The sequence below is a fragment of the Haematobia irritans genome, chromosome 5 (assembly GCF_050003625.1).
Source record: "Haematobia irritans isolate KBUSLIRL chromosome 5, ASM5000362v1, whole genome shotgun sequence".
NCBI lineage: Eukaryota > Metazoa > Arthropoda > Insecta > Diptera > Muscidae > Haematobia > Haematobia irritans.
In genome coordinates this window covers 68,347,314-68,372,535 of record NC_134401.1, presented here as the reverse complement: position 1 = coordinate 68,372,535, position 25,222 = coordinate 68,347,314, and the positions used below count along the sequence as shown (strand labels likewise).

Below are 25,222 nucleotides of genomic sequence, written 5' to 3'. Positions count from 1 at the left end.
TCTGGGTCGTGGTGAAACTCGATCTAGCGATGCCGGTCCGCATGTTGAAACCTAATTTCCGAACGAAACAAGCTATCGATATAAAACTTGGTATAAGTAGTTGTTATTTATGTAGGTGGATGGTATTACAAATGGCCCCCATATTTGGCTTCCGGAAGAGCAAATTTCCATATGGGTCCTTAGTTATATATAGCTCCCATTTAAACCGCACTAGTAATATGATTTGTTTTGAATGGTATGATTTAGGGAGAATGCAACAACACACACAATTTAACGTAATTTTGGGCCTGGTTTACTTGCTAGATATATCGAGGACAACCATTCGGACGAAAGATAGTTTTCTATGCATTCAAGACATTTTCTGCAGCAAAAAAAAAGCCGTATCTATCGCTATTCTTTATAACGACGTCAATTGTTTCATGTAGTATTATAATTTCATGTATTATATGATCTTTGACTACATTTTTAAACATAAGCAGCATTTTATTTTTAGATATTGCCACAGATTAGATATCAATCACAGAATTAATAAGAAACAAGAAGCCTTATTTGATTAAACAATAATTGATTTCTTCCGGCACTTTCAATGAATTACTTAATTGGTTGTGGTCGAAACTTAATTTTTTAATTGAGGCAATAATTATTTATTGTATTGTTTATTTATTTATAATTATTGGTTTCTTCGATGAAATAATTTATGGTAACTTTACAAGAGTTTACACTTTCTTATGTGCTTTCTGATTATATTATAGTTGGATTTTTTCTTTACACGAAAAAATATCAGTAAAATATTTCCAATTGAAAAGTTGATTGGAATTGAAAACGTAATCAATTAATTAATTAACTTATAAAATTAACTTGTTAATCAAAATAAATAATAAAGCCAACTAAGATAATGATTGAACATTTTTACATTTTTAAATTGAAAACATACTTCCAAATATAAAATTAACAATTTTCGGAAATAATTGGTTTCATTGGTTCATTAAATTTTGGCTTAGATCTGAAAAAATAATTCTATATAGTATAATTATAATATAAAAAAAATAAAATAAGTAAACAATAACACTATAAATCATTGAATGCCTCAATTAAAAATTAATTAAGTTTTTCAGACAAAATCAATTCAAATTTTAATTGAGTTTATATTTTGATTTGATTAAAATGTTAATTGTATATATTAATTTTTTAATTGAGTACGTTTTAAACTTCAGATTTTTAATTAGAAATATTTTGGCGAATTTGTGTGGGTAGCTCATTTGTATCACAAGCGAGAGTGAGTAAGTTTTTAAGTTCGTACTCATTCGTGAATTACATTTTTTCGTTTGTTTTGTAAGTATAATAGTCGTGAACGAGCGTGAGTTGATTTTACATCGTGAGCGTGCGTGAATAGTTTTTTATGAATCGTGAATGTGCGTGAGTTGCATTTTACATCGTGAGCGTGCGTGAGTAGTTTTTATGAATCGTGAGTGTGCGTGAGTAAGTTTCGTATGTCGTGAACGTGCGTGAGTTGCATTTTACATCGTGAGCGTGGGTGAATAGTTTTTTATGAATCGTGGGTGTGTGGAAGTACGTTTCATTGTTCGTGAACGTGCGTGAGTAGTTTTTTTCGAATCGTGAGTGTGCGTGAATAAGTTTGTTGTTCGTGAGTTGATATTTCCCGTCGTGAGCGTGCGGTAGTCACTATTCTGCAATCGTGACTGTTTATCTTTGCAGGATTTTGGTTCGTGAACGTGCGTGAGCGTGAATCAATAAAAACCTTCGTGCGTGAATGTTACGAATTCATTCGTGAGCGTGCGTGAGTGTGAGCAATTCAATTTTGTTATTCAATTCGGTCATGGTGCTTTAAAGTTGGGAGATACAACCAAATGAAGAAGGGAGCAACGACCAATTTCATCGTCTGACACAACCAACTCCATATATACGAGGGCGGTTCGGAAACTTCTTAGCCTATCAATGAAAGAGAATAGCTAGTTTTTTTATTTTTCAATATAATCTCCTGAAACTTCAATACACTTAGTCCAACGCTTTTCTAGCAATTCTATCCCTTGATTAAAATAGTTTTCCTCAAGGTCTTCAAAATAGTGGTTTACAATTGTAATTGCATCTTCATTTGAGGTAAAATGCTTGCCAGCAAGGATTTTTTTTAGATTTGGGAACAAGTAAAAGTCACTGGGAGCTAAATCAGGAGAATAAGGTGGGTGGTCAAGCAACTCGTACTTTAATTCGTTAATTTTAGCCATCGTTAAAACTCTTGTGCCCGGGTGCGTTGTCTTGATGAAAAACTATTTGTGTTGTAAGCCAGGACGTTTTTCTTGAGTTTGTACATTTAATTGATCCAAAAGGTTGCAATAGTACTCTGAATTTATTGTTTTACCCTTTTGCAGATAGTCAATCAATAAAATACCTTTGAAGTCCCAAAAAACCGTTGCCATAACCTTACCAGCCGATTGAATTGTTTTGTCTTCTTTGGGGCACTTCCTCCAGCTTTAGTCCATTGCACTATGGGCCAACGGCCGGATTTTGAGGCAAAAATAACAAAAATGCACTTATCAGTTTAAAATTTGGAACACATGCTGTGCATAACGTCTGAAGAGCTCATAGAAATTTTCAGATCGATCCGCCCACTGAAACCTTTAATATTTAGAACCTGCACTAGACTGTGGTTTTGTATTCAATGTCTAGGTCACAATTTTAGACCAATTGACGTTAAATTTTGCACACGTAAGTGTATTGGGTCAGGATAGGGCCCTATTGATTTTGGAGGAAATCGGTTGAGATTTAGATATAGCTCCCATATATATCTTACGCCCGGTACGCATATGTAAGGCCAAAGAAGCCATAGTTTCATCCCAATTTTCTTTCTGTATGATCAAGTCTTTATTATAACATTTATTTCAATTTAGTGAAGCATTTCCCGCAAATACCCAATGAGACGCATCTGCTCTTTGTGTTTCTTTTATTTTTGTTTGACTCGAGCGAAAATATTATATATTTTTTTAATTATTGATACCATGCAAGCTTACTTTGCATTCCTTGAAAATTTGGAATACGACACCAAAAGATTCCCGACGTTTTTGCAGTCAAAATGTTACGAGTTCAATTTTTTTTATTTTTAAAAACACTGAATTTTTTGAATTTTTAAAATTTTTTCATTATGAGCCGGACGCTGCCGGAATTAAACTTAAAACCACATGGAAGTACACACAATAACCTTTCTTCCCATACCAAAATGTCGGTGAATACACGTGAATACACGTGAATACAGAAAGTACCATTCCACGAAACACAAACATTACATGAAAATTATAAAACAAAAACTTACCACTTTAACACACACCTTTGTTTTCGCACAAACACAAATGAATTTTTAATATTTTTTATATTATTTTACGTACTTGTAGTACTATTTTCCATTTTATATAATATAGATTCGCTTATTAGTTTATTTTTTACAGCCAATTTTCCACAATGTGTTTTTTTGACTAGCGATTCAAAATGTAAACTATCTAAAAACAACCAGCTTTGCCAGCTTGTTTTAAAAGCAATGAGTTGCCATATGTTTCTAATATTTTGTATTTCGAGCTACTGGGATGTCTATGGTTATTGCGAGAGTCACCGATATCTCTGAAGAGGACATTCTTGATGACTCGATTGAAGCGGCTGATGTGACGGTTGTTGAAAATCTCGATGGTCCTACGGATCCTCCAGATAAATCTTCATCATTGTAAGGCTGCATGTGCTGCCTTAAAAGTTCTCCTGATGAAAAGGGACATAGATATAGTTCTTATTCAAGAACCATATGTTTATAAAAACAAAATATGTGAATTAAGTACTCCGGGGTTCAAACTATTGCAGTATACTGGTAATGATGTAAATCGAGCCTGTATAATTGCTAAAAACGAGCTCAACTTGTTTCTGCTTCCTTCAATGTGCAATACAGACACTGTCGTTGCCAGTTTAGAAATAGCCAAATGCAAATATTGGGTATCTTCGGTCTACATGGGACATGACAGGGAGATGCCTCCATATGCCGTTAAGACCTTAGTGGAGGAGTCACGGAAAACAAAGACGAAACTTATTATGGGATGCGATGCGAATGCACATCATAGTATATGGGGAAGTAGTGATACTAATGCAAGGGGAGAGTCGCTAATAGAGTTTATTTTGCGTACTAATCTGGTAGTTTGCAACAAGGGAGATGTCCCAACCTTTGTCACTAAAAACAGGCAAGAGGTTTTGGACATCACCTTGGCCTCGCAAGAACTGAATGAAATGATATCTGAGTGGCAGGTTTTAAGTGAACACAGCTTCTCAGATCATCGCTACATCAGTTTCAAATTTGATGTTCATATCACCAAGATCATATTTCCGCCAAATGTTAGGAAAGCTGACTGGAATAGGTATAGGGAATCGTTCAATATGATGATACCGGAAATAACAGAGACAAATATGAGAAATGTGCAAGATATCGAAAACGCAGTGGAGCGGATTACTAAGGCCTTCAACATCTCACTGAAAGCTGCATGCCCTAGAGGAAAGCCAAGGGGGAAACATCGACCACCATGGTGGTCTACGGAATTAAGTAATATGAGGAAATCCTGCAGGAAGCTCTTTAACAAGGCAAAGTCCACCAGAGCTTCTGAGGACTGGGACGCTTACAAGAAGATTCTGAGAGGATACAAGCGAGAACTGAGAAAGGCTCAGCATAACTCTTGGAATGCTTACTGCAGCAGTATTGAGAATACGTCCGAGGCTTCCAGACTACGGAAGGTTCTAGCATCCACCAACTCCGCTCCAGGTTTCATTAAAACATCGGAGGGCAATTGGACAACGTCCAGTGAGGAGACGCTGGAGGTACTATTGGACACACATTTTCCTGGAAATCAGACGGTTGAACCATGTACTGGCGGTGCCACAGTTGCTCAGCGGTCGTTTCCTGTCGAGGAAATTGTATCGGAAACTAGAATAAGATTGGCGCTAAATAGCTTTGGACCATTCAAATCCCCTGGACCTGATGGAATTACTCCGGCGGAGTTACAAGCTGTAACTGACAAAATTATCCCCTGGTTGTCGGTGATATATAAAGGATGTATCAACTTATCATATATCCCAGGAAAGTGGAGGGAAACAAAAGTCGTCTTCATACCTAAAGCGGGAAAAGCCTCTCACTCGAGGGCGAAGGATTTCCGACCAATCAGCTTATCCTCATTCCTACTTAAGACTCTGGAGAGGATGATAGATATTTATCTTAGAACTAGCATCGATTCAAGTTTGTTCTCGAAACGACAGCATGCATACTCGAAGGGCAGGTCTACTGAGACCGCACTACATGAACTAGTCAGCTTTATTGAAAGCTCACTATCTGTCAAAGAATACACAATCGTGGCGTTTCTAGACATCGAAGGGGCGTTCAATAATGTCCATCCGAGCTCGATATTAAATGGACTGACAACTCTGAATGTTGATCCATGTATACTCAGGCTGTTAGACGAACTGCTAATGAAGAGACGTATTTCAGCCACACTAGGACAAGCAAACATACAAAAGTATGTGAACAGAGGCACTCCCCAAGGAGGAGTTCTATCACCTCTTCTTTGGAATGTTGCTATAAATAGCCTTCTGGTTACTCTAGAAAAAGAAAGGATAAAAGTGGTGGCATACGCAGATGATGTAGCTCTGGCAGTCAGGGGAAAATTCCCATCCACAATCAGAGATATTATTCAGAGGGCCCTCCGGATGACTGAAAAATGGGCGAAAGACAATGGTCTTGGGGTAAATCCCGCAAAGACAGAATTAGTCATGTACTGCAAAGATCGCAAAACTCCCACGGTTAGGCCTATTTCCTTAGGGGGTATTGAAATTCCCTTTGGTGATTGTGCAAAATACCTTGGCGTTATTTTGGACAGGAAGCTGAACTTTAAGCTTAATATTGAAGAAAGGGCGAGGAAGGCAACTGTAGCTTTGTACTCGTGCAAAAAGGCAATAGGAAAAAAGTGGGGACTAAAACCAAAAATTGTGCATTGGCTATACACGGCAGTGGTTAGACCTATAATGCTATATGGTGTTGTAGTCTGGTGGCCGGCACTTCAGAAACCGACTGGTTTAGATAAAGTTCAGCGTATGGCGTGTTTGTGTATTTCAGGCGCATTCAGCAAGACAGGAACAAATTCCCTTAATGTCATGCTTCATCTATTGCCTTTAGACATTTTGGCCAAACAGTCAGCTGCAACAACGGCTGTGCGGTTGCGCGAACTATCGCTGTGGTCGGAAAAAGGTTACGGTCACAGTTCTGTCCTCAAAACAATGTCAGATGTGCCTAACGTAGTGGATTACACTTTGGCGAGTCCACTTTTCGACAAAAAGTTTGAGACTCTAATCCCCAACAGTGAGGCGTGGTGCACACAGACCCCGGGGAATAAAGAATATATAGATTTCTACACTGATGGCTCCAAATTGGATGGACAAGTGGGTTTCGGAGTATATTCTAATGATTTGGAACTTCAAATAGCGAAAAGATTACCTAATCACTGTAGTGTTTTTCAGGCTGAAATATTAGCAATAAGAGAGGTGGCGAATTGGCTGAGAAGTAATGTTCCAAAAAATGTGGGCATTAATATATACTCAGACAGTCAACCTGCAATAAAATCCTTGGACTCTGTGTTCCTCAACTCGAAAACGGCCATCGATTGCCGCAAATCTCTCAATGAGATGGCTGAGCAGTACAATATTCACCTAATATGGGTGCCTGGCCATAGGAACATACCGGGGAACTGCGAAGCCGATGAGTTGGCAAGGCTAGGGACTACCTTACATATTCCAGGGGAACTAGAATTTGTTGGTATGCCCCTAGCTACCTGCAAGCTCATGCTGCGTGAGAAGGCTGTTATGATGGCAAATGTTCGATGGGAGAATTGCAAGGGTTGTAACGACACCAAGCAAATATGGCCCCATTTCAACTTAAACCGCACGCTAGATATGCTAATGTTCTCGAGACGTCAGATATCACTCCTGATATCTGCTATAACGGGTCGCTGCCTGATAGGAGATTTTGCAAAAACTATTGGCGCGAAGTATAATGACTATTGTATGAGCTGTCATGATGCGGAGGAAAAAGAATCAATTAAACACCTCTTGTGTGAGTGTCCTGCATTTTGTGTAAAGCGCAAGCAACTTTTAGGAGCATATAGCTTCAGATTACTGGCGGATCTGGAAAACGTTAACTTAAGCAGTCTGCTAATGTTTTTGGAACAATCTGGTTGGTTCAACAAAGAAAAATAATCAAGAAGGTTCAGCGGTTAAAACTAGAAGTGCCCATATGTAATAGGTACTTTTAGTTAATGTGGTATCACAATGGACTGAATAGTCTAAGTGAGCCTGAATCTTAATCGGGCTGCCACTTTAACCTAACCTAACCTAACCTACTGGGATGTCTGAAACAGAATGACGTTATCAGTTTTTCCAATTTAAACTACCGAAAAACTGACTAGTGCATTGTTTGGATTGTTCTTTTGTCTCTGGAGTATAGTGGTGGATCCATGTCTCATCAACAGTTATGAAACGACGCTTAAAATCCATTTTATTCCGCTTAAAACGATCCAAGCAAGATTGAGAAATGTTCATTCTTATGCGTTTTTGATCGACTGTTAACAAATGCGGCACCCATCTTGCAGAAAGCTTTTTCATCTGTAGTTCTTCATGCAAGATTAAATGGACTCGATCATTTGAGATGCCCATGATATTAGCAACTTCACGCACTTTTATTCGTCGATCATTTAATACCATATCATGCACTTTGGCTACAATTTCTGTTTTTGTTGCTGTTTTTGGACGTCCACTACGTGGTTCATCTTCAATGCTAGCACGACCACGTTTAAATTCAGCAACCCAATTTTTTACTATTGCATATGAAGGAGCACCTTCACCTAACACATTCACCATATCATTATGTATTTCTTGTCCCGATAAACCTTTTGTATGTAAATATTTAAGGACAGCACGCATTTCTAATTTTTCCATTGTAAAAAAATTGCGGATGCGTCTTTTTTGAACACCTGTTTCTATATGAAGATGTTGCCAGATAGAAACAAAATTTAACATGTGTTCATAACAGAGATGGAAGTTTCCAAAACACTTAACATTTTCCTGTTTATACCGCGCTTTTTGTGCTAGGCTAAGAAGTTTCCGAACTGCCCTCGTAGTATTAGTTGGGTTTCCCATCATTCGATTGAGTCGACGAGTTTGTTGGGTGTCACAACTGTCAACTGGTAGTTGCTACAACTGCCAAAAGGAGGTTGACAATAAATTCGATTGTCACAACCAATCTGTATTCTCTGTGTAAGAATAATTTATGTTCTGGACATAATTTTTCATTTAGGATGCAATACTTGTAGATGACATTAAGATGTACGGTTATAATTTGTGTTTCTTTTTCATTCGTTTTCATAGCAAAACATTTTATTTGTAAAACGAGTGACTTCTGCTGTGAAAAATAATAAGGACATCTTTGCGTTTAGGTAAAAACACGATACTAAATTAAAAAACTCTTTTTTGTAAGTAAATGCATAAAACATATTCATAGCTTCACATTAATTACAAAATAAATTACATTTTCCCAAAATAGTATTAAAAATTAAATTCAAAGCGGTTATCTAAAACCAATGGCGATAGATTCCCAAGGGTGAAACCCGCAAAAACTCATCAATGAATTAGAATACCCAATTTAAACAGCCAAGGACTACACGCTCTTCTAGATACGATAGATAAATTTGAATGTGATGATCATTCACGGACATAATTACCTAAGGTAGCCAAATACAAAATTAAATTTATATCTCTTTGATAGAAATCTTTCATCTTCTATCCTGTTTCTGTATATCGAACGATAGCTTTCTTTGGTATTTGATGTTGGTTTTTCTATGTCGACAGCAAGTCACTTCATATTTTCTTGTCGAGTATGTAACGAACATATACAATATGCGTCATGAAAAAAGTAAAAACATTTTTAAAAATTGAATGAATTCTCGGCCAAAAATTAGAAAATACTCATTTTTGATAATCAATGTATTCTCACTAGGGCTGTCATTCTGGATCGATTTTTATAAATACCGGGATTCGGGATTTTAAAATATATAATCCCGCGATTTTTTAAATATTTTAAGTAATAACAATGTACAGCGCCAAAAAATTGTTGTACATTAAACCAATTTAGTTTAATTAAACTTTATTAAGAAAAAGCTATTTCAAATTGCTATAATATAAGAAAAGAAAAACAAAAAAATATGACAAAAAAAAACAATTTTAAATCGCTATCTTATTCAGCAAAACATTTTAAGGATTTTGATTAGATTATGCATATTTACGTACACTTGCGTTAATCCTTTTGTACATCATGGTTTTAAGCAATTTTTTAAAAATATCAAGGCATCCAATTTTTTTGTTTTTCAGATAAACACCCCAGCAAAAAAATTTGGAAGTTCTTCCAAAGGCACAACTTTAAAAGCACTTCCAGAAGATGCACTCCCAATGATGTTCTTTATTTTAACTACTCAGGAAGTTCTTTGAATTCAATTTTTTATAACTTGTTTTTTTCATACTTTTAATGGGTAATTTTAACTTTTTTTGTTTCAAATAGGTTAAAAACAGAGTAAGAATTTATAAAATGGTACAAATCATTTAAATTTTGTCGAAATAAATGCTAAATCCATTCTGAAAAAATTGTGAATTTTTGAAAATATTTGAGGTCAAACGTTTCCGACAAGCGTTAGAATCCATTAAAAATTATAAAAAATTATAAAAATTATTTATTTGACAAAATATTACAGAATTTCTTAATTTACATCCAAAACATTGAATTCGGATCACACCTAAAGAAGTGAGTGTTGAAATGGAAGACTTCCGTCCTATGACAAGCCCATGTTAAATTCAACGCTTCTGCGTCAATTTTGCACCACTTCCGGATCCAAAAAGAACATTTTCATTACTTTTTTGGCGACGCTTTTTTTGCTGGAACGGTCATACTGTCGATGGACCTTTTATCAATGCTTGAGGACCTTATCGTTTACTTCGATTTTTGATGGAATTTTGCTTTTTAAAGTATTCCTCAGTATTATAAATACTTATTCAAGGTCTACCATAAATGTTTATTAACTCAATTTGTAGGGTATGAAATCTAAGGGCCGTTTGCACTGAATGAAGACTTCAATTTATTAATAAATATTGCTAAAAAGCCACAAATTTAACAAATTTGAATTAGTTTTTCGGGATCCCGAAAAATCTCGGGATTCAAAATAAAATATCCCGGGATTAGGGATTAATCCCGTCCCGAAAATCCCGGGATTTCGGGACGGGATTTATCCCGGTTGACATCCCTAATTCTCACTTTAAAAAATACAGAAACCCAAATTCGAGTGACTGCTTTTCACTGCCGATCTATATCAGGAAGTACATGTCTCCGAGTATGTACTTCCTGATATAGATCGGCTAAACAACCAATGGAAAACTTTAAAACACGGCAGATGTCTGTAGAATTGACAATTTCATAATCTAATTTATAAGAAATCACACTGCAAAAAGCACTCAATGCAACTTAAATAATTTTATCAAAAACTGTATATATAATGTACTTGAATATCCAATTTATGGACTATGTATTTTATCATATAAATTTAACATATAAATTCAAATGAAATATATTTTTGTATATTTACCCAACAAAAACTCCTATTACCAGGTATGAGTACAAGTATGCCTGCGTAAAATTGGTAATAACTTCCTCGTTCATATATCAACAGTAATACTTTTACACGTACATACATTGGAGGATAGTACTTCGGTGCAAGCATTAGAGTAGAGGTGTGCACGTGAGTAATATTTTACTCACGCTCACGCACACTCACGACTGAAAAATCATACTCACGCACACTCACGCACGAACTTTTTGGTAGGACTCACGCTCACGCACACTCACGAAAAGAAAATTTGTACTCACGCACACTCACGCACGAAAACGTCGAAAAATACCGTGACTCACGAAAAATATCGTGACTCACGAAAAATATCGTGACTCACGAAAAATATCGTGATTCACGAAAAATATCGTGACTCACGAATAATTTTATGATTAATTTAATTAATTTAATTTTATTAATTCGTTTTCAAAATATAAATGTGCGAATGACAAATAAAATATCCTTTTGAATGAATTGTAATAATAGTGTATTGCATAAGGCCAATCTTTTAAAGAAGCAATTGAAATGATCATTGTATGAATCAGACTGTAGATGGCTTGTTTAACTTAGTAAAGCTTGGAACCAGTAGTAATATTTTATGCCTACTAATAGATGTCGCCTCACATCTTACAAGTTTATTTTTAATACAGGAGAGGTGGCAACAATACCAAAAAAATTGAAATATAAAAGTTGTTATAAATATTATAAAACAGGGTTATAAATTGTTAAACAGTAAGTAAATAAGTATAAATGTAACAGAGTAATAAATCAAAAATGCAATCTCAAAATTTTCAAAAACAGTCCCTGAACTATACGATAGACTGAAGTCCCCAAAGTATGCGGTTTATATACGATTTTTTTGAGTACCGTCCCCAAAGTATGCAAATGTCCCCGAAATATACAATATATCGGAAAAAAGTCCCCAAAATATATGGTACGCATATATATATATATATATATATATATATATATATATATATATATATATATATATATATATATATATATATATATATATATATATATATATATATATATATATATATATATATATATATATATATATATATATATATATATATATATATATATATATATATATATATATATATATATATATATATATATATATATATATATATATATATATATATATATATATATATATATATATATATATATATATATATATATATATATATATATATATATATATATATATATATATATATATATATATATATATATATATATATATATATATATATATATATATTAATTTGGTAGATTTTTTGTAAAATCTTCTTCAAAGTTTGGTGGATTAGTTTTGGCACTATTGGCAACCGTTATGTAAATTGAGGTTAGATGTAAAATGAGGTATAGCTCCGACCCGTGTTACCGTTGGAAATTTTGAAAAAGTTGCATATTTGTGAGGTCTTCTTACTAAAAAATTGTTCTATAAAACAACACAAAAACAATAAAGGAAAAGTCCCTTTGACATAAAAAGTTACTTTACCAACTTATTGTAACATAAAATCCAGTACAACGTAAAATTGCAAGAGAGTAAAAATGTTCTCTTTGCTAAAATTAGTAGAAATGTTGAATAAAATGTGCTAATATTGAACTAAATCACACCAATTACAAATTTCAGGAAAATAATCGGCTTCGGCCGATTACACTAGTTTACACTTGATGAGACTTGTATTTTGATGTGCTGAATTCGAAAAAAAAATATAAATTTTTATGAAACAGTTTGTGAGATATCCCGTTATTTTTAGTTTTTCGCTCTTTTTTCACTAAACCAACTAGTTTTCTGGCGGAAAAGGTCAATTGTAATATATGATTTTTTTTTTTGGAATAGTGATACTAATGCAAGGGGAGAGTCGCTAATAGTGTTTATTTTGCGTACTAACCTGGTAGTTTGCAATAAGGGAGATGCACCAACCTTCGTCACCAGGAACAGACAAGAGGTTTTGGACGTAACGTTGACCTCTCCGGAACTGAATGATAAGATATCTGAGTGGCAAGTTTTGAGGGAACATAGCTTCTCAGATCATCGCTACATCAGTTTCAGATTGGCTGTTCGTACTTCAAAGACCATATTTCCGCCAAATGTTAGGAAAGCTGATTGGAATAGGTATAGGGAATCGTTCAATTTGATGATACCGGAAATGCCGGAGACAAATATGAGCACTGTGCAAGATATCGAACACGCAGTGGAGCGGATTACGAAGGCCTTCAACATTTCACTGAAAGCTGCTTGCCCTAGAGGAAAGCCAAGGGGAAAAAATCGGCCGCCATGGTGGACTACGGAGTTAAGTAATATGAGGAAATCCTGCAGGAAGCTCTTTAACAAAGCAAAGTCCACAAGAGCTCCGGAGGATTGGGACACTTACAAGATGAATCTGAGAGAATATAAACGAGAACTGAGAAGGTCTCAACAAAACTCTTGGGATGATTACTGTAGCAGTATTGAGAATACGTCAGAGGCTTCCAGACTACGGAAGGTACTAGCATCCACTAACACCGCTCCAGGTTTCATTAAAACATCGGAGGGAAATTGGACAACGTCCAGTGAGGAGACGTTGGAGGTACTTTTGGACACACACTTCCCTGGAAATCAGACGGTTGAACCATGTTCCGGCGGTGTAACAGAGGCTCGGCGATCACTTCCTATCGAGGAAATTGTGTCGGAATCTAGAATAAAATGGGCTTTAAATAGCTTTGGACCATTCAAATCCCCCGGACCTGATGGAATTACTCCGGCGGAGTTACAGGCAGTGGCTGAAAGAATTATCCCCTGGTTGACGGTGATATATAAACAATGTGTAAACTTAGCATATATTCCAGAAAAGTGGAGGGAAACAAAAGTCGTCTTCATACCTAAAGCAGGAAAAGCCTCTCACTCGAGTGCGAAGGATTTCCGACCAATCAGCTTATCCTCATTCCTACTTAAGACCCTGGAGAGGATGATAGACATGTATCTTAGAACTAGCGTGGATTCAAGTTTGCTCTCGAAACGACAGCATGCATACTCGAAGGGCAGGTCTACTGAGACCGCATTGCATGAACTGGTCAGCTTTATTGAAAGCTCACTATCTGTCAAAGAATACACAATCGTGGCGTTTCTAGACATCGAAGGGGCGTTCAATAATGTCCATCCGAGCTCGATATTAAATGGACTGACAACTCTGAATGTTGATCTAGGTATACTTAGGCTGTTAGACGAACTTCTAAGGGAGAGACGCATTTCAGCCACACTAGGACAAGCAAACATACAAAGGTATGTGAACAGAGGCACTCCCCAAGAAGGAGTTCTATCACCTCTTCTTTGGAATGTTGCTATAAACAACCTTCTGGTTTCTCTAGAAAAAGAAAGGATAAAAGTGGTCGCATACGCAGATGATGTGGCGCTAGCAGTCAGGGGAAAATTCCCATCCACAATCAGAGATATTATACAGAGAGCTCTCCGGATGACTGAGAAATGGGCGAAAGATAATGGTCTTGGGGTAAATCCAGCAAAGACAGAAATAGTCATGTACTGCAAAGATCGCAAAACTCCCACGGTTAGGCCCATTTCCTTAGGGGGTACTGAAATTCCCTTTGGTGAGTGTGCAAAATACCTTGGCGTTATTTTGGACAGGAAGCTGAATTTTAGGCTTAATATTGAAGAGAGGGCGAGAAAAGCCACGGTAGCTTTGTACTCGTGCAAAAAGGCAATAGGGAAAAAGTGGGGACTAAGACCAAAAATTGTGCATTGGCTATACACGGCAATGGTTAGACCTATAATGCTATATGGTGTTGTAGTCTGGTGGCCGGCACTTCTGAAACCGACTTGTTTAGATAAAGTCGTATGGCGAGCTTATGTATCTCAGGCGCATTTAGTAAGACAGGAACAGACTCCCTTAATGTCATGCTACATCTATTGCCTTTAGACATTTTGGCCAAACAGTCAGCTGCAACAACGGCTGTGCGGTTGCGCGAGCTATCGCTGTGGTCGGAAAAAATGTACGGTCATAGTTCGGTCCTCAAAGTAATGCCAGATGTGCCTAACGTAGTGGATTACACCCTGGCAAAACCACTTTTCGACAAAAAGTTTGAAACTCTAATTCCCAACAGTGAGGCGTGGTGTACACAGACCCCGGGGAATAAAAGATATATAGATTTCTATACTGATGGCTCCAAATTGAATGGACAAGTGGGGTTCGGAGTATATTCTAAAGATCTGGAAATTCGAATAGCGAAAAGATTACCTAATCACTGTAGTGTTTTTCAGGCTGAAATATTGGCAATAAGAGAGGTGGTGAATTGGCTGAGAAGTAATGTTCCAACAAATATTGGCATTAATATATACTCAGACAGTCAACCTGCAATAAAATCCTTGGACTCTGTGTTCCTTAACTCAAAAACGGCTATAGACTGCCGCAAATCTCTCAACGAGATGGCTGAGCAGTACAATATTCACCTAATATGGGTGCCTGGTCATAGTAACATACCGGGGAACTGTGAAGCAGATGTGTTAGCAAGGCTAGGAACTACCTTACATATTCCAGGGGAACTAGAATCTGTTGGTATGCCTCTGGCCACCTGCAAGCTCTTACTGCGTGAGAAGGCTGTTATGATGGCCAATATTCGATGGGAAAATTGCAAGGTTTGTAACGACACCAAGCAAATATGGCCCCATTTAAACTTAAACCGCACACTAGATATGCTAGTGTTCTCAAGGCGTCAGATAGCACTCCTAATATCTGCTATAACGGGTCGCTGCCTGATAGGCGAATTTGCAAAAACTATAGGTGCGAAGTATAATGACTATTGTATAAGCTGTCATGCCGTGGAGGAAAAGGAATCAATTAAACACCTCTTGTGTGAGTGTCCTGCTTTTTGTGTAAGGCGTAAGCGAATTTTAGGAGCATATAGCTTTAGATTACTGGCTGACCTGGAAAACGTTAACTTAAGCAGATTGTTAATGTTTTTGGAGCAGTCCGGTTGGTTCCACAAAAGTAAATAATAGAGAAGGTTCAGTGGTTAAGACTAGAAGTGCCCATATGTAATAGGTACTTTTAGTTAAATGTGGTATCACAATGGACTGAATAGTCTAAGTGAGCCTGGAATTTAATCGGGCTGCCACTTTAACCTAACCTAACCTAACCTATCACAAATCCAATTATACACGATTATTCGTCCGATATAATCGGACATTTCTAACTCGAGATATAGTTTATTTAGTGAAAAAAAAGAGCGAAAAACTAAAAATAACGGCAAATCCCCAAAATAAACATTTTTTTCTAATTCAGCAGATCAAAATACATAAGAAAAGTTGCCTCTCATCAAGTGTACATGAAAAAAAATTTGTAAACTAGTGTTATTGCATTTTTGCCTAACATCGGCAAAAAACCCGCTTCGTTAACTTATGTATAAGACATATGCCAGTGGAAGGATTATGGTAAATTTCTTCCGTAATGACATTAATCTTATGCAATTTTCTTTCATATTTCGAACGAAATAAAGTTAGGTTTTGGTTATATTATTTCGAAATTTGAGTTGCCAGGTCAACGAGAATGAAAATGAAATGAAAATCAGTGTATACTCACACAAACGAAACGTATTTTTAAATATTGAATATCCTAACTTGTTTCGAATTCGAGTGAATTGCTTTGTTTCGACTGGGTACGATCAACAGGAACAAGGCATAGGATCAAAATATTAATTAAACCTATGTTTTATACTAGTTCACACTAAAAAAATATTTTAATAATAAAAAGAGTTACCTGTTGCTGATGAGCAAGTGTTTGTTTCATTAGTACCATTTTAATACTCTGTTCCATTGCATACTTTTTTGCTTTACTGACAGCTTCGTGTTGTTCTGAAGACAGTTTGGGCAATGCACCTCCCAGTAGTCCAAGCAGGGGGGATCTAGTACCTGGTCCAAATTTTACATCACCCGTTTGTTTCAAGTCATATATTGGTTGCGAGATGTAAGGTATTTTTGAGTCAGACAATTTTCCTAAAAAGAAGGTTAGAAAAGTTATTACTTTTGTATGTTTGATATGATAAGCGACGAAGTATCCTCCCATTATAACCCGGCAAAGAATGAAATGTTTTCGCAAAATACATGGCGTTAAGTGTACATCGAAAATCCTATATGTTAACTTCATAAGAAGTTCTGTTAAGTAAAGACTTACAGCTTAAGAGTTTTACCTCAATAGTTTGTATAATCAAAACAAACAATTAAAATTATGATTATATCGTCGATGATAGGGAATCACGCAAAATGTAATAACGATTTGTACAAAGAAAATTTATGGATTCGATCACAAAATTAATTGATCCAAATAATTGTCAATACTGACGTATTCTCAATACTGCTACAGTAATCATTCCAAGAGTTGTGCTGAGCCCTTTCCAGTACTCACTTATATCCTCTCAGAGTCATCTTGTATGCGTCCCAATCCTCCGGAGCTCTCGTGGACTTTGATTTGTTAAAGATCTTCCTGCTGGATTTCCTTATATTACTTTACTCCGTAGACCACCATGGCGGTCGATTTTTCTCCTTGGCTTTCCTCTTGGAGTTTTTTGTGAGATGTTGAAGACCCTTTAAATCCGCTCCAAGGTTTGTTCGATATCCTGCACAGTACTTATATTTGTCTTTGGTATTTCCGGTATCATCATATTGAATGTATCCTTATACCTATTCCAATCAACTTTCTTCACAGTTGGCGGAAATATGGTCTTTGAAGTACAAATTGCCAATTTTAAACTGATGTATCCATGAGCTGAGAAACTATGTTATAAGTAGGAAATTATTCGACTTTGGGAGAATTTCCGTGAAATTTATGAGGAATTGTGTGACACAACGGTTTCTAGTGACGATATTGCCAAAGTTAAGGCAAAATATATCGCAACATACGAGGGCGGTTCGGAAACTTCTTAGCCTATCAATGAAAGAGAATAGTTAGTTTTTCAAAAATATTTTTATTTTTCAATATAATCTCCTGAAACTTCAATACACTTAGTCCAACGCTTTTCTAGCAATTCTCCATTGATTAAAATAGTTTTCCTCAAGGTCTTCAAAATAGTGGTTTACAACTGTAATTGCATCTTCATTTGAGGTAAAACGCTTGCTAACAAGGAAATTTTTTAGATTTGGGAACAAGTAAAAGTCACTGGGAGCTAAATCAGGAGAATAAGGTGGGTGGTCAAGCAACTCGTACTTTCCTTCGTTGATTAGCCATTGTTAAAACACTCTTGTGCGCTGGTGCGTTGTCTTGATGAAATTTTTTTTTGTTTGTGTTGTAAGCCAGGACGTTTTTCTCGAATTTGTACATTATAATTGATCCAAAAGTTCTCTGAATTTATTGTTTTACCCTTTTGCAGATAGTCAATCAATAAAATACCTTTGAAGTCTTTTGTCTCTGGAGTATAGTGGTGGATCCATGTCTCATCAACAGTTATGAAACGACGCTTAAAATCCATTTTATTCCGCTTAAAACGATCCAAGCAAGCTTGAGAAATGTTCATTCTTATGCGTTTTTGATCGACTGTTAATAAATGCGCACCCATCTTGCAGAAAGCTTTTTCATCTGTAGTTCTTCATGTAAAATTAAATGGACTCGATCATTTGAGATGCCCATGATATTAGCAATTTCACGCACTTTTATTCGTCGATCATTTAATACCATATCATGCACTTTGGCTACAATTTCTGTTGTTGTTGCTGTTTTTGGACGTCCACTACGTGGTTCATCTTCAATGCTTGTACGACCACGTTTAAATTCAGCAACCCACTGTTACTGTTGCATATGAAGGAGCACTTTCACCTAACACATTCACCATATCATTATGAATTTCTTGTCCCGATAAACCTTTTTTGTGTAAATATTTAATGACAACACGCATTTTTAATTTTTCCATTGTAACAAAATTGCGGATGCGTCTTTTTTGAACACCTGTTTCTATATGAAGGAGTTGCCAGACCGAAACAAAATGTGTTCATAACAGAGATGGAAGTTTCCAAAACACTTAACTTTTTTCTGTTTATACCGCGCTTTTTGTGCTAGGCTAATAAGTTTCCGAACTGCCCTCGTTCTTTCATCAGGAGAACTTTTAAGGCAGCACAAGCAGCCTTACAATGGTGAAGATGTATCTATAGGATCCGTATAACCATCAAGATTTTCAATAACCGTCACATCAGCCGTTTCGATGGTGTCGTCAAGTATAACCCTCGGTTCAACTTTGGTGAATTTCAAGGCATATGGTGCCTGTCCATGTCTCCATTTTGTGCGATCGTTCCTTTTTCCATTGCTTTGCTTAGCCGACAATATGCTTGGGTCGACTGATCCTAATTTCTTTAGGATAAACAAGACATTTCTGCGTTCCTCGAATCTCTTTCTTGAGGGATTACCTCCTTTTGAAAACCTTAACTTAGGAAAGGTTAGACTTGCCAAAGTATCGCAACCTATCGACCCGTCTTCTGGTCGACTAATTGGAACTAACTCTTGGCCATTAACCAAATTCATTACTTCAGTCGTCCACTGGGCCCTGAAGTTAGGAACCCCGTGGATGACTTGGTATTTAGGACGTATTTACCATACGATAAAAACGTCGTAAAAATCGTAAAATACCGTTAATATACTTTTTCTTTATAAAAAATCCCTTTCATTAAAAGAAAATAATAATCTTCGTAAAATACTTAGTTTTTTGCAATATACATATCTTTTTGTACAGTATACGTGTTTTTAGAACCATTTATGTCTTACTCGATTTGAGAATGCCTTTTCTTTATAAAAAATAGTAACTATAGGCGTATGTTACTACTGCCAGTTGGATTTCACATAGATGTATTAAAATCGGAGTTATTAATAAATTGAAATCTGCGAGGATGGTATTTTGCATGACCACACATTGTACCTAAATCCGATTTTTGCCACAACAACTTTCATAGCTTAAGTAATTTGAAAACGGGTTGCATTCAAACGTTTATGTCAGCAAATCATGCAAATTGCTATTGAGCAAAAATTTCAAAATATTATTATAAAAAAAAATCTAAAATACTTCAATATGGCGTTTTCATGACTTGGGACATTAAACATAGTTTTTGAAATCAAATCTAGGTATCCTGTAGGTATTTTTGACATTTACTACGTTTTTTTGCAGGTGTTCAGGTTGACAACCTATTATTTGTAAGTTTTAATATAATGTAAAATACAACACTGAAATTTATAACGATGTGTGAAAAAATGACATTTAACTGAACGAAAAGTTCTCTCTTTCACTCTTACTCTCTCTCTCATATACCCGAAGGTGCGATTACCCCCGCCAAATAAATTTAATTTTAATTTATTATTTTTAAAAACCAAAAGTTAATTGCGTTTTTATTTATTTCCCCCCTCATTGATATATTATTTTATCTAATTCCCCGCCTTTTCATAGGTCCTGAACTTTAAGCTTAATATTGAAGAAAGGGCGAGGAAGGCAACTGTAGCTTTGTACTCGTGCAAAAAGGCAATAGGAAAAAAGTGGGGACTAAAACCAAAAATTGTGCATTGGCTATACACGGCAGTGGCTAGACCTATAATGCTATATGGTGTTGTAGTCTGGTGGCCGGCACTTCAGAAACCGACTGGTTTAGATAAAGTTCAGCGTATGGCGTGTTTGTGTATTTCAGGCGCATTCAGCAAGACAGGAACAAATTCCCTTAATGTCATGCTGCATCTATTGCCTTTAGACATTTTGGCCAAACAGTCAGCTGCAACAACGGCTGTGCGGTTGCGCGAACTATCGCTGTGGTCGGAAAAAGGTTACGGTCACAGTTCTGTCCTCAAAATAATGTCAGATGTGCCTAACGTAGTGGATTACACTTTGGCGAGTCCACTTTTCGACAAAAAGTTTGAGACTCTAATCCCCAACAGTGAGGCGTGGTGCACACAGACCCCGGGGAATAAAGAATATATAGATTTCTACACTGATGGCTCCAAATTGGATGGACAAGTGGGATTCGGAGTATATTCTAATGATCTGGAACTTCAAATAGCGAAAAGATTACCTAATCACTGTAGTGTTTTTCAGGCTGAAATATTAGCAATAAGAGAGGTGACGAATTGGCTGAGAAGTAATGTTCCAAAAAATGTGGGCATTAATATATACTCAGACAGTCAACCTGCAATAAAATCCTTGGACTCTGTGTTCCTCAACTCGAAAACGGCCATCGATTGCCGCAAATCTCTCAATGAGATGGCTGAGCAGTACAATATTCACCTAATATGGGTGCCTGGCCATAGGAACATACCGGGGAACTGCGAAGCGGATGAGTTGGCAAGGCTAGGGACTACCTTACATATTCCAGGGGAACTAGAATTTGTTGGTATGCCCCTAGCTACCTGCAAGCTCATGCTGCGTGAGAAGGCTGTTATGATGGCAAATGTTCGATGGGAGAATTGCAAAGATTGTAACGACACCAAGCAAATATAGCCCCATTGCAACTTAAACCGCACACTAGATATGCTAATGTTCTCGAGACGTCAGATATCACTCCTGATATCTGCTATAACGGGTCGCTGCCTGATAGGAGATTTTGCAAAAACTATTGGCGCGAAGTATAATGACTATTGTATGAGCTGTCATGATGCGGAGGAAAAATAATCAATTAAACACCTCTTGTGTGAGTGTCCTGCATTTTGTGTAAAGCGCAAGCAACTTTTAGGAGCATATAGCTTCAGATTACTGGCGGATCTGGAAAACGTTAACTTAAGCAGTCTGCTAATGTTTTTGGAACAATCTGGTTGGTTCAACAAAGAAAAATAATCAAGAAGGTTCAGCGGTTAAAACTAGAAGTGCCCATATGTAATAGGTACTTTTAGTTAATGTGGTATCACAATGGACTGAATAGTCTAAGTGAGCCTGAATCTTAATCGGGCTGCCACTTTAACCTAACATTCATAGGTCCTACGAACCGGATAAAACCGCCCGACATTTAAAATAAAATAATTTATCATTGAGCTTCTCTTTTTAGAGCCCGAAAATCCATTGGATATATTTGGTATTTTTTACCCCCAAAATTATTGACTATCACCATTGTTTTCCCCTATAATATCACACCAAGGTAAAGTTGTTGATATTTATTAGTGGAGAAAATAAAATAAACAAAAGTTCAAGAATAACAATAAAATAAACGAAATAATAAATACAAAGACACTCTTTCGTTTGCCTGTGTGTTGTTGTTGTTGTATTTACATTTGCCCATAAGCTTTGGTTTCTAACAACCAAACGAAAACCGAAGACAATAAACTTGAGGAAGATAGGACTTGACTTGCGTCATACCAAATGTTGCATTTACCATGTTAGTTCGCTACATGTTTGTAATTTTTTATTTATTTTTCGTTTTTATTTTTTAAATGAAAAACTTAATTTTCTTAATGAAACAATGTTTAATTTTAGGCAACAACAAAAAATTACATTTTCCCCTTTATGGAAATTTATTTCGTGCACTTAATTTCTTTTTATTTGTATTTTAATGCAATGTCAATACTTGTCGTATACGCGTTTGGTTCGAGTATGAAACTAACCCAGTAAATAGTTCGATCTCCTCAGTAGCAAATTTCCTATCTTCCTGAAGCTATAATCTGGCCATGTGAGATGATTCAATTTGGTTCTTTTATGTTAATTTCTTATGAAATTTACATACGAGAATTATTCTTCCCAAATTTAACCATTTTTTTCACCCGCACTGTGCATCATCTTTTCTTATAACTTTGCAATCCCTTAATCTTATTTTTAGATTTCGATTCGTTACTACACTAAGGTACCAATAAATCGAAATCTATTTTTAAAGACATTGTTGAATTCACCTGATTGGCGAACGATCAGACAATGTCTTGTTTCTACACGGATGAAAAAGGCTGTTTTTCATATGTTTGGCTATAAACATTATATGTTTGGAACACAAATTTTTAAACACAATATTTTTGAGTGCAAGCATATAATGTTCATAAACTAGCATAACATGTTTGGGACATAAAATGTTTGTAAATATAATATGCTTGGATGCAAACATATATTAATTTAGAAATAGCCTATAAACATATATGTGTTTAGTAGCTTGGGGCGCTATTTAACAGGGAGCGATATTGAATTAAGTTGGTGGTTGTTGCTTGTTATTACAAAATTAACATTTTATTTTTCCTTAGGCAATTGATCAGCTACTTCTTTGATCCTTACAAACTGTGTGGTCCGCTGTTCGAATCCCCGTCCGGCAAAACGTAAAATTAAAATAAAAAAAATCATACAATTGAATAATTTCTTCTACAATGTTTGTATTACAGAAAAAGGTGCTAAGAACTAAAAAATCTCGTGGAAGTGAGAAAGATGTGGGGGAATATACAATTGGGCAGAAACAAAATTTTGAGCATTCAGGTCGAAAACCTATGTTGTTAGCACCTATATTACCTGTTTATTTTCATAATTCATTATAATTGTAAATATATAAATAAATAAATAAAATTTTGAGCACAATATTGTTTGGGAGAATTTTTTTAAGCATATAATATTTTTGGGTGCAAAATGCTTCCAAACATATTATATGTTCACATAATAACATATTGTTTTTTGGAAGACAACATTATTGAATTTGGATGCAAAAATACAAAATGTTTGGAACTTAGACTACCCAAACATATATTGTTTAGACCAATATGCTTTCAAACATATTATATATTGGAAGAGATCAAACATATAAATGTTTGGGCAATACCCAAAAATATATATGCTTGAAGCAAAATATGTTTGGGAGTATATGTTACAGAAGCGATTTTTTGTGAGCGTGTATATGTTTCAGTGTTGGCCACTACACATTTCCATAGTCTTTAGCGAGATCTGGCCGGGTGAGATGATTCAATTTGGTTCTTTTATGTTAATTTCTTATGAAATTTACATACGAGAATTATTCTTCCCCAATTTAACCATTTTTTCATCCGCACTGTGCATCATCTTTTCGTATAACTTTACAATCCCTTAATCTTATTTTTAGATTTCGATTTGTTACTACACTAAGGTACCAATAAATCGAAATCTATTTTTAAAGACATTGCTGAATTCACCTGATTGGCGAACGATCACACAATGTCTTGTTTCTAGTCAACAACAATTACTGTGATAACTATATGAAACTGGTTTCTAAGGACAAAACAACAATTCTAACGACAATATTAGTAATGTTTTTTCCTTATTTACGACGGGCTCCTCGTAGCTTACTATTTTTATGTTAGCCTGATATCAATGCAGGCTGGTTCAACGTCCAAATCATTTAAACTAGAAATTATTATTTTTTTTTTTTTGTGTTGTAAGCCAGGACGTTTTTCTCGAATTTGTACATTTAAGTCCCAAAAAACCGTTGCCATAACCTTACCAGCCGATTGAATTGTTTTTGTCTTCTTTGGGGCACTTCCTCCAGCTTCAGTCCATTGTTTGGATTGTTCTTTTGTCTCTGGAGTATAGTGGTGGATCCATGTCTCATCAACAGTTATGAAACGACGCTTAAAATCCATTTTATTTCGCTTAAAACGATCCAAACAAGCTTGAGAAATGTTCATTCTGATGCGTTTTCGACTGTTAACAAATGCGGCACCCATCTTGCAGAAAGCTTTTTCATCTGTAGTTCTTCATGTAAAATTAAATGGAATCGATCATTTGAGAAGCCGATGATATAGCAATTTCACGCACTTTTATTCGTCGATCATTCAATACCATATCATGCATTTAATACCATAACCACTACGTGGTTCATCTTCAATGCTTGTACGACCACGTTTAAATTCAGCAACCCAAGTTTTTACTGTTGCATATTAAGGAGCACTTTCACCACACATTCACCATATCATTATGAATTTCTTGTCCCGATAAACCTTTTTTATGTAAATATTTAATGACAGCACGCATTTTTTCCATTGTAAAAAATTGCGGATGGGTCTTTTTTGAACACCTGTTTCTATATGAAGGAGTTGCCAGATCGAAACAAAATTTAGCATATGTTCATAACAAAGATGGAAGTTTCCAAAACACTTAACTTTTTTTTTTGTTTATACCGCGCTTTTTGTGATAGGCTAAGAAGTTTCCGAACTGCCCTCGTATAAGACGTATGTGCGCGGACTAGCCCTTATTGAGTCTTTAATTGAAAGGCTCAATGCGAAGAAGTCTTATAGTTCATCCCTTCCTATTCACCTTCCCCCTTGTGATACTGAGATTTTTTGCCGGTGATTATAAGTCTTGGCCCACGTTCAGAGACATGTTCTCAGCCCTATATAAAGATAATGAACACATCAGTAACATTCGAAAAATGTATTATCTGATGCTAAAGACAGAAGGTGAAGCGCGTGATATTATAAATACATGCCCGATTACTAATGAGTGTTTTCAGATGGCTTGACAAAATTTAGTCGACCGTTATGAGAACAAAAGGGTTCTTGTAAACGCCCAACTCAAGATTTTATTCAATCTTG

The 25,222-nt window shown here is 35.9% G+C and overlaps 1 protein-coding gene across 2 annotated transcripts in view; it reads right to left on the bottom strand.

Moving 5' to 3' along the window:
• The window catches only part of hfp (Poly(U)-binding-splicing factor hfp), a 244,271-nt gene that overhangs the window by 158,595 nt on the left and 60,454 nt on the right, over nucleotides 1-25,222 (bottom strand). For both annotated transcript variants that reach the window (XM_075309920.1, XM_075309921.1), the window contains one exon: nucleotides 16,502-16,737. In XM_075309920.1, coding sequence (XP_075166035.1) covers nucleotides 16,502-16,737 — 236 coding nt within the window. The remainder of the gene's footprint in view (nucleotides 1-16,501; nucleotides 16,738-25,222) is intronic.